The sequence below is a fragment of the Apium graveolens genome, chromosome 4, assembly GCF_009905375.1.
Source record: "Apium graveolens cultivar Ventura chromosome 4, ASM990537v1, whole genome shotgun sequence".
Taxonomy (NCBI): Eukaryota; Viridiplantae; Streptophyta; class Magnoliopsida; order Apiales; family Apiaceae; genus Apium; species Apium graveolens.
This window is the reverse complement of record NC_133650.1, coordinates 216,761,179-216,776,056: the sequence shown is the minus strand read 5'-3', so window position 1 is coordinate 216,776,056 and position 14,878 is coordinate 216,761,179. Positions and strand designations below refer to the sequence as shown.

The 14,878-nt window shown below is 35.9% G+C and overlaps 1 protein-coding gene across 1 annotated transcript; it reads right to left on the bottom strand.

Annotated features, from left to right (window-relative positions):
• Positions 1–3,892: 3,892 nt before the first annotated feature.
• On the bottom strand, positions 3,893–5,262 carry LOC141717031 (TATA-box-binding protein-like). Its single transcript, XM_074519160.1, has one exon. It carries the CDS (start codon positions 5,206–5,208, stop codon positions 4,648–4,650), a length of 561 nt encoding a protein of 186 aa, XP_074375261.1. The 5' UTR covers positions 5,209–5,262; the 3' UTR covers positions 3,893–4,647.
• Between the last annotated feature and the right edge of the window lie 9,616 nt (positions 5,263–14,878).

The following is a 14,878-nucleotide window of genomic DNA, read 5'->3' as shown; positions in this document are numbered from 1 at the left end:
CATTGTCTATCAAAACCTTCCTGACATCTTAATTGGCTATGTCAAGAGTGATTGTAAGCGGCCCATTTTGGAAAATATACCCTGTATGATAGTCAGCATCAGAGAAAGAAATGTTAGTGCCGATAAGGTGAAAAGATTGAAGAGGGGCATCCAGCTACATTACTACAAGGTGAAGCAGATTTCCTCGAATAATCATATCAACTACATGTCTTGGTTCAGGGTTTCTCATGTGGGGCTCAATCTGAGAAAGATTTAGTCGATCTCAGGAAGGAAGATAGTCAATTAGTAGCCCTATCTTCACCAACCTTTCTAAGAAATACTTCAATGATGTGCATTCATCAGTGTTATGCCCTATGCCAGCATGATAATCACAGAAGCGTGTACTATCTCTTTTCTTCGTAGGGGTCCTCAAGGGGTTTGGAGGTTGGAAGAACTCTTTGGTCCTTATCTGCTGCAATACATGGGAAGGACTTTGGGTTAGAGGATTAAAGTTGGGTTCTTCTCGGATCTGCCTTGGGGGGGCCCTCTGGTCTGTAGGAAAATCCCTCTGACCCCTACATCTGAAATCTTCTATCCCATCCACTTGCATTGCCCTCCTGCCTAGCGAGGAAGATTCTCATCGGAAGGAAGGATAATAAGCTCAAACTCTTTCGTCTGTAGCTATATTTGCGGAGGTTATGCTATTAGATTCATAGAGATCTGTAGGCTCTCGGTTACACAGTTCTTTGCAACAGTCTCGATATTCCTGATAATTCATATTGCGAATGAAAGAGTCAACAGCGTTGGTTTGCCTTAACTCTTTGACTTTTGAAACTGCAGTCTTGAATTTCTGAATATAGTCTCGTAGGGTTTCACCCTGCTCCTGCTTGATATTTTCTAGAAAAATAGTGTGAACATCGTGAAGAGTGTTGACGGGAAATTTGGACAAGTCCTAAAGGGTAGGCTAGAAAACCAAGTCTTGGAATAGGCTTTTGAATGTCGATATGAACAATCGGCATTTGGTAATGTCATTGTACCTGCGACATATCATAAGATTTTTATAATAGCTCAAATGATCATTGGGGTCAGAAATACCGTTAAACGACTCAAAGCCAGTAAACTTCAATCCAAGATTAACGGGGGGTGGCTTTCAGAGCTTCTGTGAAGGGGGATCCTCCTACGGCCATATCCACAGCGACTACAAGGTATAAGCCTTCTAGCATGTCTAGGCTAGTCATCATATCTTCTTGTCCTCCATAGGGGTTACAGTACGATGGGCCCTCCTAAGCTGATAAGGGGATATTCTTACCCTTCAGACAGGAATAGGCAATTTATACCTAGATCATCATTCTCTATGCGAAGTACCATTACCTGATGATTCTGAGGATAAAGACCTTCGGGGCCTATGGGGAGGGCGTTCCCTATATCGGAGAGTGCTATAGCTAGCGTAAGAGCCCTAGGAGTGTTCGTCTTATGAACTTGAAAAAAAGTGTTCAGGCGAAGGGATCATAAGAAACGTACCGTGTGAGATTTTGATATTGCTTCAGGGAAATAAGGAGGATGGTAGGCCCCTTATTGGTTGGCGGCCATCTGGGCTGTTAAGTGATCCATTTGTTCTTGCATATAATTCTGCTGGGCTCTCAAGTTGAATAGCATGCTATGTTTGCGTGAATGACTTGGGGTTCTGGAATAAGAAAGAGATTTGTTATCCGATCTTTCACTCATCTTTTCGGTTGATCTAAATATGAAAAAAAATATCGTTGTATGATGGTGGTGGGTATTCATCATCGGTCCCCGGCGGCGGCGCCAAACTGATAGTTGTAATTCTGGTTTTTGGTTTTAGGCCCATAGGGATTAGTCCAGTTTTTTATTCTTGTGATATGACTTTCCTTTTTATCCCTACTATTAGCAATAAAATGTCCTTTAGCTTAGTAGTTTAATGACTATTAAGGAATAGGGGACACGTGGGAGGCATGGAAAGATGGAAGAGAGTGATAGAGTGCATGGATTAAGGACACATGTAAAGTGGGGGTAAAGGATATTATCATCCAGAAGTTTACGGCAATCGAAGGATAGGCCTACGGTCATCGAGGGCATGGCTATACCATTAGCCATAGCCTATGTCCTCGATGGGCATAGGCCTTTAATCCCTATATACCATATCCAAATGTGGGTACTTTGTTGGGCACGTAAGAGAAATGTTCCGTAAATGTATGATATTATAAAGCCATTGTGCAGGTATAACATAATACAGTTATCAACGATGTCAACATCAAGGAGTCTGTGTAGACAACGATTTCGACTAATCCTCAAAATTAAGTATTTTTTTTTTTATTTCGACTCTTTCTGAATTCTTGTTACACTATCAAAATGTGTATTTATGGTTGAAACTACTCGGATCATCCGGTCCAAGTGACCTAATACCCATCTGCTTTGTGCCAAGCCAAACAAATGATCCATCTACCCATGCAGCAGTCATAAAACCATGAGACAAGTCAACAAGTTCCTGGTCACCGTTTGTTTGAAGATCTACTATTATCCAACACCTGAATACCGATATCAAACAGTTGTTAGGTTACCGACTCTCACCAAAAGGTATTAAGTCATACAATTAGACTACCACCAGCTGGTGTGTTAAGAGTGTCCAATTTTTATTTTTATTTTGGTTAAATTAGGAGGATTCTTTAAAAGTGTGTTATGCTTCTGTGTTAATATCGATATCTACACTAATCCATAAGTTTCATCCATCTTATTTGATAGATGATCAAGCAGTATGGAACCAGAAGCTATATACTTAGGGCCAGGCTGCAATGCAAGTGCAACAGCTCATTTACATCACTACTACAATTATTCTCATAACTCGTAAAAGTTCAAAGGCTCTCATTCTCAGGACATTGTTGTTACATAAGGATATGAAGGTAAGTAAAATAGAACATGATTCTTGACAACATGTTTCGTTCGGGCAATTGCAGCATGTTTGGGGAATATGGAATACATGGAATCTAAAGAGGACGTGGACAAGGAAAACTGATAAAGTGTAAAAGTGGCAACTGGAATTCATCCAAGTAGATTCATCAGATGGAGACAGTGTATAATATTTCGTCTCCAAACTCCTCATATCACCTTAACAAGGGGGCATTAACCTATTCAGGAATTAAATCAAAAGGGCCCTTTTAACTCAGCATCAGCTCTGTACTATACCCCACAAAGATTTAACCAACACATAGCCATTAAAGAAGTCGACATGCTCCTGTTCCCTGCTTGAAGCTCTGATACTACATATGCACACTATCTATTGTGACAAAAGTTCTCTACTACTAGGCTATTAAGGCACAAGTCAGGATAATGCCTGATATGCAAATCATGCCTTCATGTTAATATGCATAATACTTCCACCAACAACCGCAGCAGATTCTACACTAGTCTCCATAACGTTCATATATCATTCATTAACATATGTGCGATGAGAAGATGGTACTAAAATCTATACACTTAATGGCATGGGATGCAGAGTGCAAGCGCCAATGACACGGCTACATTTAACCTCAATACTCATCCCCTGGTTTGTGGCCTAAAGATACCTAAGAGAGCTCAAGTCTCAGTACTAAAAGGTACGGACTTAATATCATGGGACGCAATGCAATCGCCAATGACACGGCTACAGATAACCTCAACACTCATCCCTTGGCTTTAGCCTAGCGGATACCTTAGAGAGTTCTAATCTAAGTGGCGACAAAGGTAAATGAGTATAAAAATTTCTGCAATTGAACATAAAAGTTCCCACACTCCCATTCTCAGATCTCAGATTCTCAACACATAAATCTTCTTTAAAGAAATTTATTGATGCAAGGATAAGGAAAACATGATCATTAACCTCATTTATCCATACAGGCAGTGCTGCAATCTTGCTTACAGACAAAAAAAAAAGGACACTAATAACTCCAAACACAATCTAAACTTAAAGCCTTTGTCCCAAATATTGGAACCACTGTTGTAACTTTACAAAAAGAAACATTGCATACTAGCTGTACTATACATTTTTAAGAGCCAACTGGAGGACTGAGGACTAATACATGGAAGCCAAGAAGTGAAAAAGGATAAGTAACAAAGTGTGGCAACTGAGATCAGGAACTGAATATATGGGACAATGGGGCCTATTGTGGGCTATGGTTTGATTGCAAATTTGAGATATTGCATGGCCCCCAGTGCCCCTGCTTCCAAACATATAAGCCAAGTTCAGCCCCAATTTTTATGTTGGTACCGGGCCTCTCTAGTTTCTGTCTGGTTAATTAACAAGTACTCTTGTATATCATCACTGTGTCATTTTCAAAAATAAAATGGTTGTCCTCAATCACACAAAGTACCAAAACCAAACCTTATGTACTCACATATGCCATTAAAATTATATACATTTATGATTCAACCCATATTTCCCACATAATAGTATCATCCAAGAACACAATCAAGATTTGAGGTATTTTACAAAACAAAGAAGCAGAGGAAAAGTTAAAATGTACGGAAAATCCCTACAAGCCCAAAACTTTTTTGGGCTCCAAGTCATTGTACAATCACCAAACTTAGCCATAAAATTCCCAATTCTGCTCACTTTTTCCTCTGTTCCCAGTGCAGTATTGACACAATCAACTTAAAGATTCAAAATCAAAGGTTTTACGCAACGTTCTTCCGAAACTGAGTAAGAACAGGATAAATATTGGCAAACGCTTTATAAATCTCTTCCTTTTTCTTGCCTCCAGTAATAACAATCTTCCCAGAAACAAAAAGAAGAAGCACAATCTTGGGATTCTTCATCCTATAAATCAACCCGGGAAACAACTCTGGCTCGTAACTCGAAAACGCAGCATGATTAATCGAAATTCCCTCAAGGCGAATAGGGAATTTCAAGTCACAAGAACCAACCATGTTCTGTATCTTAAACTCTTTAAAACTCACAGCGTACCCAATCTTTTCAACAACTCTCGCAAACTTACGTGCAGCCAGTCTTGATTTCTCCTCGCTTTTCGCTCCGGTAACGACAAGTTTTCCTGAAGAGAAAATGAGGGCAGTTGTTTTGGGCTCTTTTATTCGCATAATGACAGCAGCAAATCTTTTAGGGTTGTACTCGGCGTTTCTTGCGCTCAACGCAATGCGTTTCAAGTCCAAGTGACAATCCAAGTTGACAGTCGAGACTATGTTCTGAATCGCGGGTACGATTCCTGAGGGATGATCCATTATATAATGATGAATTATATGCAAGTAGTTGTTCAAGTTGAAGAGAAGTATTAGAGAAGGAAGTGGTGTTTTATATAGGTTTTTCTATACGTGATCACCAAGGTTCACAATTCTAATTCTTGTGGATTTTGGAAAATTAGAATTAGAGTTATTTGTTGGATATAATCCTTCTCTGGTTTAGCCAGATTTATATACTTTCGATGTGGTGCTTTTTCCTGTGAGAAGCCGATGTTTCATTACTTAAATTAAATGTCGTTCTTCGTTTTAGACTACATTTAAATTCTGTTCAAATAAAAAAATCGAAATCTTTTACTTGATGCGAATTTTATTGGAACATTACAAAAGGAAGTTTCTTACAAAGAATGACAAAAATAATCATTTTTCTTATTAAAATAAATGAATATAAAAAATTATCAATTTTAGTAATTTGAACTTAGATACCCCACTTATAATTTAGTATTCCAATTTATATAAGATACTCTGTTGTGTATCCAATATACGGAATACTCTGTTGACACTAAGATATTTCGTGTATATGAAATATTATTTTAATTTACATAAGATACCGCACTAGCACTTATGTATCCCATATACGTAATCGCCCGTTAACAGTTAGGCATTTCAAGTATATCAGATACTACATTCACAACGGGATATTCCAAATGATAAAATCAGTCAAATTTCAGAAAATGGTTATTATTGTTAATTTTTTATAAAAAACGGGTTAAAGTTGTTCACCGGTCACCACACCACCGCACTCAACACCAATATCTTCATTCTCCTCGTATAGCATGTGTTCAATGCACTGTTACGACATAAAATCGTCATAATTATTTTTATCGGATCATTAAAAAATGGTATGATCATCGTTAAGGAAGAAGAAGGGGGAGCTCCGAAGGACGCGTCTCTAGAGCCCCGGGCATGCCCCAAACTATATGGACGCAAGGAGTGGCCGCACTACAATGCGAAACGAATAATGATAGAAATTAGTGAAAATGATATGATCATAAAGTCAGGGTACTTAGAAGTTGTAGGTGTACTAAGTGCCAATTTGAAGGTTATTGTGTCGAATCTACTTGTTGAAGAAGTAGCTTTAGTTAATTTTATTATGATGACAAATGTGCTTAAGGCTTTCTTTTGCAGGGAAATTAAGAATGATATTCCTACTATACCATGACAGTTCAAGAACATATCAAAGACTTAGCAAGATATATAATATAAGAAAGCAAAGGTCCCAACTAAAATGGTAAGTGTTGTTTATTGGAGAAGCCCGCCAGGGGCTTGTAATTTTTTTTGATAATCTTACCAGGGGAGAGAGAGTTACGAGAAAGATAATGGAGAAGAATAGTAGGTACACCGATTTCCAATTGAGATCTATTAATCTCAACCTAATTTCTTTTTCAAAAAATATGGATCTGGCAAAAACATGTTTGATGGACATCAAAATGGATCAGTTTAAAGATGTAGTTTCAAATGTCAAAAGGAATGAGAATGTGCTCATCTTTGATTCCGGTGGATATGCACATAACAGATAGGCACTTCTTAGTACCCTGATTAAATAAATGAAGACGGAAAAGAATCTTAACATATGTGCTGGGGTTAATAATCTACAGAAGCAAAGAACTTGAAATATCATAATCATTTCTAGCTTTGTCATAATGCAGACTATTGGCCAGCCTAAAGGCGTTATATTTGAAAATGACTTGGGTAAGAGGTATGACAAAGTTGGTGAAAAAATATAAAATTGCGCAATTTTGATCTATATGGATGCAAAATTGTTGTTTATCTTTTAATGATAGAAGGGGACATTTAATATTTGCATTAGAAATTCCCGTTATGTCAAGTAATCAGGCTATTTTAGATTAACTTCAAGCATTTAGCGATCACTCTATAAACATCACGTCCAGCCGATGGGCTTATTCAGGCGGATTCATAGTAAACATGGTGTATGTACTATGATGTTATCAACAGAAGGTCGTTTGATATTTTGTTACTATTTGTGCGATCTACATTATTGCCAAATAATCTTTAAGCCCAAATATAATGTATCAATTATCAAGAGAATGGTTATTGGTTGGTGAAGTAAAATAACCCTAGTATTTGATTCGAAAATTTCATTTGCTTGTGGTGCTATTTTGCTGAAACTTGTTGTTATAATAAAATAGGGTAATATAATCATTGGTATTAGGGGTGCTTCATGTAAATTACACAGGTTTGTAAAACCCAAAAGGCTTGCAATTTATCCTGATTCCAACCACGTTTTTAATGGGGGCTTAGGGAATAAAGGGGAAGATCAATATGTTGAGCACTGGAATGAGATTTTTTATTATGGTATTGGCAAATTTGGAAGAGGTGTTAAAAATATTATCTAACATAGCTCAGATTCACAAAAATACCTGGTTCTTGTTACTTTTTAGAGGAATGCACTTGCTTGCTACCGGACTATCATTATTTTAGTATACGATCCCGGAGATATTAGTTGCCACCTGGGTCCTTCAAAATTCAACTATACTCCAGGACAAGGATTTTTTTAAGAGGAAGGGATTTTAACAAATGGACCAGGCTCAACATATATATTACAGGATGATGTTGTTATCGGGATTAAACAATTTGGGCCAGTTAATATATCTTACATGCTCATGTAATTTCATAATCTTGTTGTATTTTTATTCTGTCAATTCCATTTCTTTTGTTCAATCTATTTTTGAGTACCTTGTCCTTTTCAGTCAGTAATTAAACACATATAAAAGCATGAGTGTCTCTGGTCATTCTCAAGTAGTAGGCATTTTTTTTTTCAAATCCTTTAACTGATTTACTGAGTCAACCAGCCCGCGGGGTGGTTACACTTTGAAAGATTTCTCTTATGTTGCTGCATTTTGGATTCTTTTGGAAGTCTTTTGTTATTTTGGATTCATGACTCTATTTTTAAATTTGCTTGGATACTTTTCTTTTCTGTGTTACAGTTTTGGATCTTTTGGTTATGTGTCTCCGTTTCTTGTTTGGCAACTCCTGATCACTACACTGAGTGTGAGGGGGAAATAATATATACAATATGAATTAATATTATTGAATAATTTCATTATTATAATGATTTACTTGTCAAGATGTTTTCTTTCTTTATTATTTGTATTGAATTATGTCATGCTTCACAGATTGTCCAGCTCACTCTGGAAGCTAGATATGCCAGCTAGATAGTATGTTACAAGTTGGTTATTTATTTTGTCTCATATATAAATAATGTACTGCAGAACATATTTGTTAATTTTTCTACAATTTATTTTAGAATAATTGAAATTACTTAATCTTCTTCATCTTCATGTTTGAGTTAGATCCACCATTAACATGGTGATTTCACATTGTATAAGAGCTTAATCTAGCTCAAATTTCCGCATTTTTTGTCTTCTTCTCCGTTAGTATTGCTATTTTCGTTTTCAAATTTTTTCTTCATCTTTCTTCATTTTTCTGCAAATTTTGCAATAAAATGCTTTAAAAATGTCACAATCGAGTCAACAACTTGATCAAAATCAACAACCTCATGTAAATTCTGATATCAACTATTACGATCCATATTTTTTCTACTGGAGATAATTCAAACTTGTAATTAGGACAAATAATCTTCAATGGAAACAGCTATTTCCACTGGAGTAGGAGTGTATAGCTTGCTCTTGGAGCTAAGAATATGATCAGTTTTATTGACGGGTCGTTAACTCATCTTGGCGATGATTCTCCAGATCTTCAAAAGTGGATCAGAAATGATTATATGGTGACTGGATGGATTCTTTACACTACTGATAAGCAGATGGCAAAGAGCTTCACATTTTTACTCCTTCAACAAGAAGTTTTTGGATTGAGATTCAAGAAAGATATGAACACTCAACTGCACCTCAATTATACAAGTTTCATAAACAATTGATGTGTATTGAGCAAAATGATGATTGTATTGATGATTAGTTTGTCAAATTGAAAAAGTCTGGGATCGGTTATAAATGTTAGATCCATATCCTGAATGTTCTTATGGTTTCTTGCTGAAATGTTCTAGTGGATTAATGAAGAAGTTATTTGATGTTGATCAACTTAAAAAGTTAATCCAGCTAATTGCTGGTTTGAATAAGACTTCTGATCAAGCAAAAGTGAATATTGTTAGTATGAATTATTTGCCTTCTGTAAATAAGGCATATCATATGTTGCAACAAATGGAAAAGCAGAATAATATCATTTTCAGTCCATCGACTTCGAAAATTAGTGCTTTTATGTTCATGAGGCAACATTATGGTCCACAATATGTTTAAAGGCCTTTTAATACAAATTCATTTGTTAATAGGATGTGAAGGATGTTAAGGAATTAAAGAAAATTAAGGCAACAATTGTATGATCATTGTAAAATGAAAGGACATTTGAAAGAGAACTGTTTCAAGATAGTTGGTTATCCTAATTGGTATAAATGAAAGATAGCTCAGACTTCTGGCACATCATCTAAGTTTGTTGCAAATGTTCACGATGTTTCTTCTAGTGGAATTCTTGGTTCAAAACCAATTTTATCTTCTAAAATACTGAATTCTTCTGTTAATCTTTATTCCGAATTTGGAGAAAATTCTTATTTTGATCATGTGTTGATGTCATCAATGTACAAAGAGTTTCTCAAAATGATACAAGATCATAATCAGTCTTCCGGTTCTAATGCAACTCTAAACTTTGCTGGTACACTTTCTGCCACTTCTTCTGAATCAAAAGCATATTTTATGAATGAAATTAGTTTGATTCTAGATACAGGGGTTAGTGATCAAATGGAAAATAATTTGAATCTTTTTATAGATACTCATGAACTTTTTTAATCTGTCAAAATTGTTTTTCTTGATAATTCTTTCAAACTTGTTGATATTGTTGGTAGTATTGTCATCAATGATGATATTATACTTCACCATGTTTTTAATGCTTCAGACTTTGATCACATTCATCTTTCTGTTGGAAGGTTGAGTGATCAAAATAATTTGATTACAAAATTTGAGCAGTCTTCTTGTCAATTTCAGGACCTTGAGTCTGGTACTATTAAGGCTGTTAGACTTAGAGCTGGAAATCTATACAGACTTATTGTTCCAGCATTATCTTTTCTTCACAATTCACATTCTTATTCTCTCACAGATAGTACTGTTTCTCAAGTGTTTGTAAATTCTTTATTAGCTTGTGTTAGGAATATGTTGTGAACTTGATGATAAGTTAAACAAATCACCTTAGTAGATTTAACTAAGTGAATATTATAGCACTCGACGGATGATCTAATATAGTCCCGACGGATAAACCTTACAGTCCCGACGGATGACAGATTAACATCCATCGAGTGAGTAGCTTATGTAATAATAAGAATTGTAGCATATTTCTGTAAACAACTTTGTGTATATTATGTAGGAGTATATGAGTCATGTTGACTACTAGTGGATATGCAGAATAGGTTGATTAATTATAAATATGAGATATCTTGTAATTCTGTATAAGTGAAATGGAGTCAAGTGACAAATATCTACCCGACGGATGATCAACAAAGCTACCCGACGGATGATCAAATTCAAATATCTGTTGACAATGAAAACACAGTCACATGCGTTGGGTGTTTAAAAAAGGAATGTGGCAGCCTGTTAAGCAGGAATTTGAGAACAAAGAAGCATTATCATTTTTATGCAATTGTGAAGATATTCAAAGATGCTGGAATAGAGTAGTGAAGTAGCATGAAGTTAGACTATATATGTTTTATTTTATTATCTTGTCTTATTATCATATAAACTTGGTGATATATAAACCAAGTGTAGCAAGTAGAACAACTATCGAACTAAGCAGATACATTTTCAAAGAAACATATCAAGTTATATCCTGTAAGCATTTCTCTGTAGTTTAGTTGTTCAAACTTGTAAGCAGCTGTGAGTTATTCAAGCTTCACAGGATTCTCATTTGATATATATATATATATATATGGTGGATACTTTCAAATCCACCAGAAAGTTTTAAAAGCTCTTGTTTTTATTACTTAGTGTTTTAATTTCTATCATCGTTTTATTCTGCACAACTGCTAATCAAACACTATTATATTTATCGAGTTAGAATTGTTTTAAAATCAGAAAAAGTAGCCAGAATTACATTCAACCCCCTTCTGTAATTCTTGTTGTATTGTTAGGGAATAACAATTGGTATCAGAGCAAGCTCTTGAATTATAAAAAGTGTAAAGATCACAACAAATAGCAAGATGAACAAGAAAGATGTTGGAGTCAAAATTCCATTTCTGGACAAAGATAATTATCACCACTGGACGGTGAAAATGCACCTACATCTTCTTTCCCAAGATGAGGCCTATGTGGATTGCATAAAGAGAGGTCCTCGTGTACCAATGAGAGCTGCAACTGGCAATGAACCATTTATTCTCAAACCTAGGCATGAATGGTCAGACCCTGATATTGAGCAAGTCAGGAAAGATAAGAAGGCCATGAACATTTTGTTCAATAGAGTTGATGGTGATAACAAGTAAGGGAGAACAAGATGCAGCTACTGATTCAGCAATATGAGCATTTCCACTATGAAGAAAGTGAGCCTCTCACTGATATTTTTAGTACATTTCAGAAGCTACTAAATGCTCTGAAGTTGCATGGAAGAGTCTATCAAATAAAAGACTCTAACCTCAAGTTCCTTAGATCTCTTCCAAAAGAGTGGAAGCCAATGACAATCTCATTGAGAAATTCTCAAGATTATAAGGAGTTCACCTTAAAGAGACTGTATGGCATCCTAAAAACTTATGAGCTTGAAATTGAGAAAGATGAGAGGATGGAGAAAGGAAGGAAGAAAGGAGGGTCCATAGCACTGGTTGATGAGTTAGAGAAAGAGAAAGGGATGAAGGTAGAAGTTGTTGAGTCTACATCAAAGGTCTGTGAAAGCAAGGGTAAAGGGCTGGTAGCTGAAAATGAAGATCACTTGAGCCAAGATGACATGGATGATATTGATGAACATTTAGCATTGCTATCCAGAATATTTTCCAAGCTCAAATTCAAAAATAATTTTGGAGCAGCCAAGCCAAATAGAAACATGGTGGATAAATCCAAATTCAATTGTTTCAAATGTGGCTTGGCAGGGTATTTTGCTAGTGAGTGTAGAAAGTCTAATTCTAGCAAGAAGAAGTTTGAGCCTGTTGATTATAAACATAAATACTTTGAGTTGCTCAAACAAAAGAAAATGGCTTTCATCACACAGGAGAGTGATTAGGGTGCAAATGGATTGGATGAAGATGAAGAAACAAGCTATGTTAATCTAGCCCTAATGGCCAAATCTGATGAAACATAAATAAGTTCTTCAAGCAATCAGGTAATCACCACTAATCTAGCACATTTATCTAAAGCTGAGTGTAATGATGCAATAAATGACATGTCCATAGAATTATATCACTTGCGTGTTACACTTAAGTCCCTCACTAAGGAAAATGCTAAAATTAAAGAAAATAATTTGTTTTTAAGTGAGAGGAATAATGTGCTAGAGTCTTAGTTTATTGAATTTGAAAAATTGAGAATTGAGTGTAAGATTGCTAAGGATGAAATGACCGAGTCCTTGAAGAAAGAAGAGATTTTAAAGAAGCAGCTTGAACGAGAACAAGAAGTGATTAAGGCATGAAAATCATCCAGGGATGTCCATGCTCAAACCACTAAAGTTCAAGGTATTGAGTCCTTTTGTGATGCAGCCTGGAAGAAGAGAAAGAGAAGCTGGAATCCAATTTGGTTGAAGGATTGTTGACGGATGTGGACTCGACGGATGATGAAATCATCCGTTAGATAATCAAAAGGATTATCTGTCGAGTGAAAAAGAGCCACATCCGTCGGCTGTGAGTAAACCAGTGAGCAAAGCTAAGCTAGCCAAGATGAATGAGAAATATGGATCTGTTTCTAAGAACTTAATTCCAGGAGAATCAAGTCAAGTCACGAAGGATAAGAAAGTTAATGTTGGTCATCTGTCCATCAAGCAATTGAAAGACAGATTAGAAAAGATTGAGGTTAAAACAAAAGCTAAAAAGAAAAACAATAGAAATGGGAAAGTAAAAATTAACAAACATAACAACTACACACCTGATAAATATGCACCAAAAAAAATTTGTGTTAAGTGTAGTAGTGTTAATCATTTGTCTGTTAATTGTAAACTTGCCATGCCTACTCCTATGTTTGCATCCTCTCATTTTCCCAAAATGACTTCCATGCCTACCATGCCTATGAATCCTCTAAATATGAATGCACAATTTGCTAACATGCCATTTGCACCTAATCCCTATTATGCTGCATTTAGTATGCCTCAAATGCCATTTAGCATACCTTACTGGAATAACATGTTTGCAAATAGCATGCCTTTTCCTGTTAATCAAAATGTGCATGATAATTCTGTTTTACTGACTGGTTTCAAAGGTCCAACTCAGATGACTAAGGATGAATCAGAAATTCCCAAGTCAAATGAGATCAAACCTAAGAAACCAAAGAAGAAAGCTAATAAGGCAGGACCCATGGAAAATTGGGTTCCAAAATCAACTTGATTTGATTTTGATGTATGAAGGGAAATAGAAAGAATCTTTGGTATCTGGATAGTGGTTGCTCAAGACACATGACTGGAGATTCTACCCTACTCACTGAGTTCAAGGAAAAAACTGGCCTAAGTATTACTTTTGGAGATGACAGCAAGGGTTATACTGTGGGATATGGCTTAATTTCAAAAGATAATGTCATCATTGAAGAGGTTGCCCTAGTGGATGGTCTCAAACATAATCTGTTGAGCATCATCCAGCTTTGTGATAAGGGCAACTCAGTAACCTTCAACTCAGAAGCCTGTGTTGTGATAAAAAAAGAGCAATAATGCGGTTCTCACTAGAGTGAGAAAAGGAAATGTGTATCTAGATGACTTCAACTCATCTAATGTAGAATCTGTCACTTGTCTTCTCAGTAAAGCAAGTCAAGATGAAAGTTGGCTATGATACAAGAAGTTGTCCCATCTAAACTTCAAGACCATGAATGAGCATGTCAAGAAAGAACTGATTAAAGGAATTCCTCAAGTGGAGTTTACTAAGGATGGATTGTGTGATGCCTGCCCGAAAGGAAATCAGATCAAAGCATCATTCAGAAAGAATCTTGATTCAACAATTGAAGAACCTTTGTAATTGTTACACATGGATCTGTTTGGACCAGTCAATGTGTTTTCTATCTCAAGGAAAAGATTTTTCCTAGTAATTGTAAATGATTTCTCAAAGTTCTCTTAGACATATTTCTTAAAGTCTAAAGATGAAGCTAGTGAAATCATCATCAATCACATAAGGCAAGTCAACAATTATCCTGATTTTAAAGTAAGAAGAATCAGGAGTGACATTGGAACTGAGTTCAAGAATTCTGTGATGAGATCATTTTGTGAAGAGAATGGGATTATGCATGAGTTTTTTACAGCAAGAACTCCACAACAAAATGGAGTAGTGGAAAGAAAGAACAGATCCCTTATTGAAGCTGCAAGACAATGCTTGAAGAATCAAAGTTACCAACATATTTTTGGGCTGAAGCTGTGCATACTGCCTGCTACACTGAGAATATCTCTTTGGTTAATCAAGTAAATTGCATGACACCCTACCAATTATTCAAGAATAGGAAGCCAACTCTAAAATTTCTTCATGTCTTTG

Coding starts and splice junctions, on each gene's coding strand:
- LOC141717031 (XM_074519160.1), bottom strand. CDS start 5,208: ATGGATCATCCCTCAGGAATCGTACCCGCGATTCAGAACATAGTCTCG.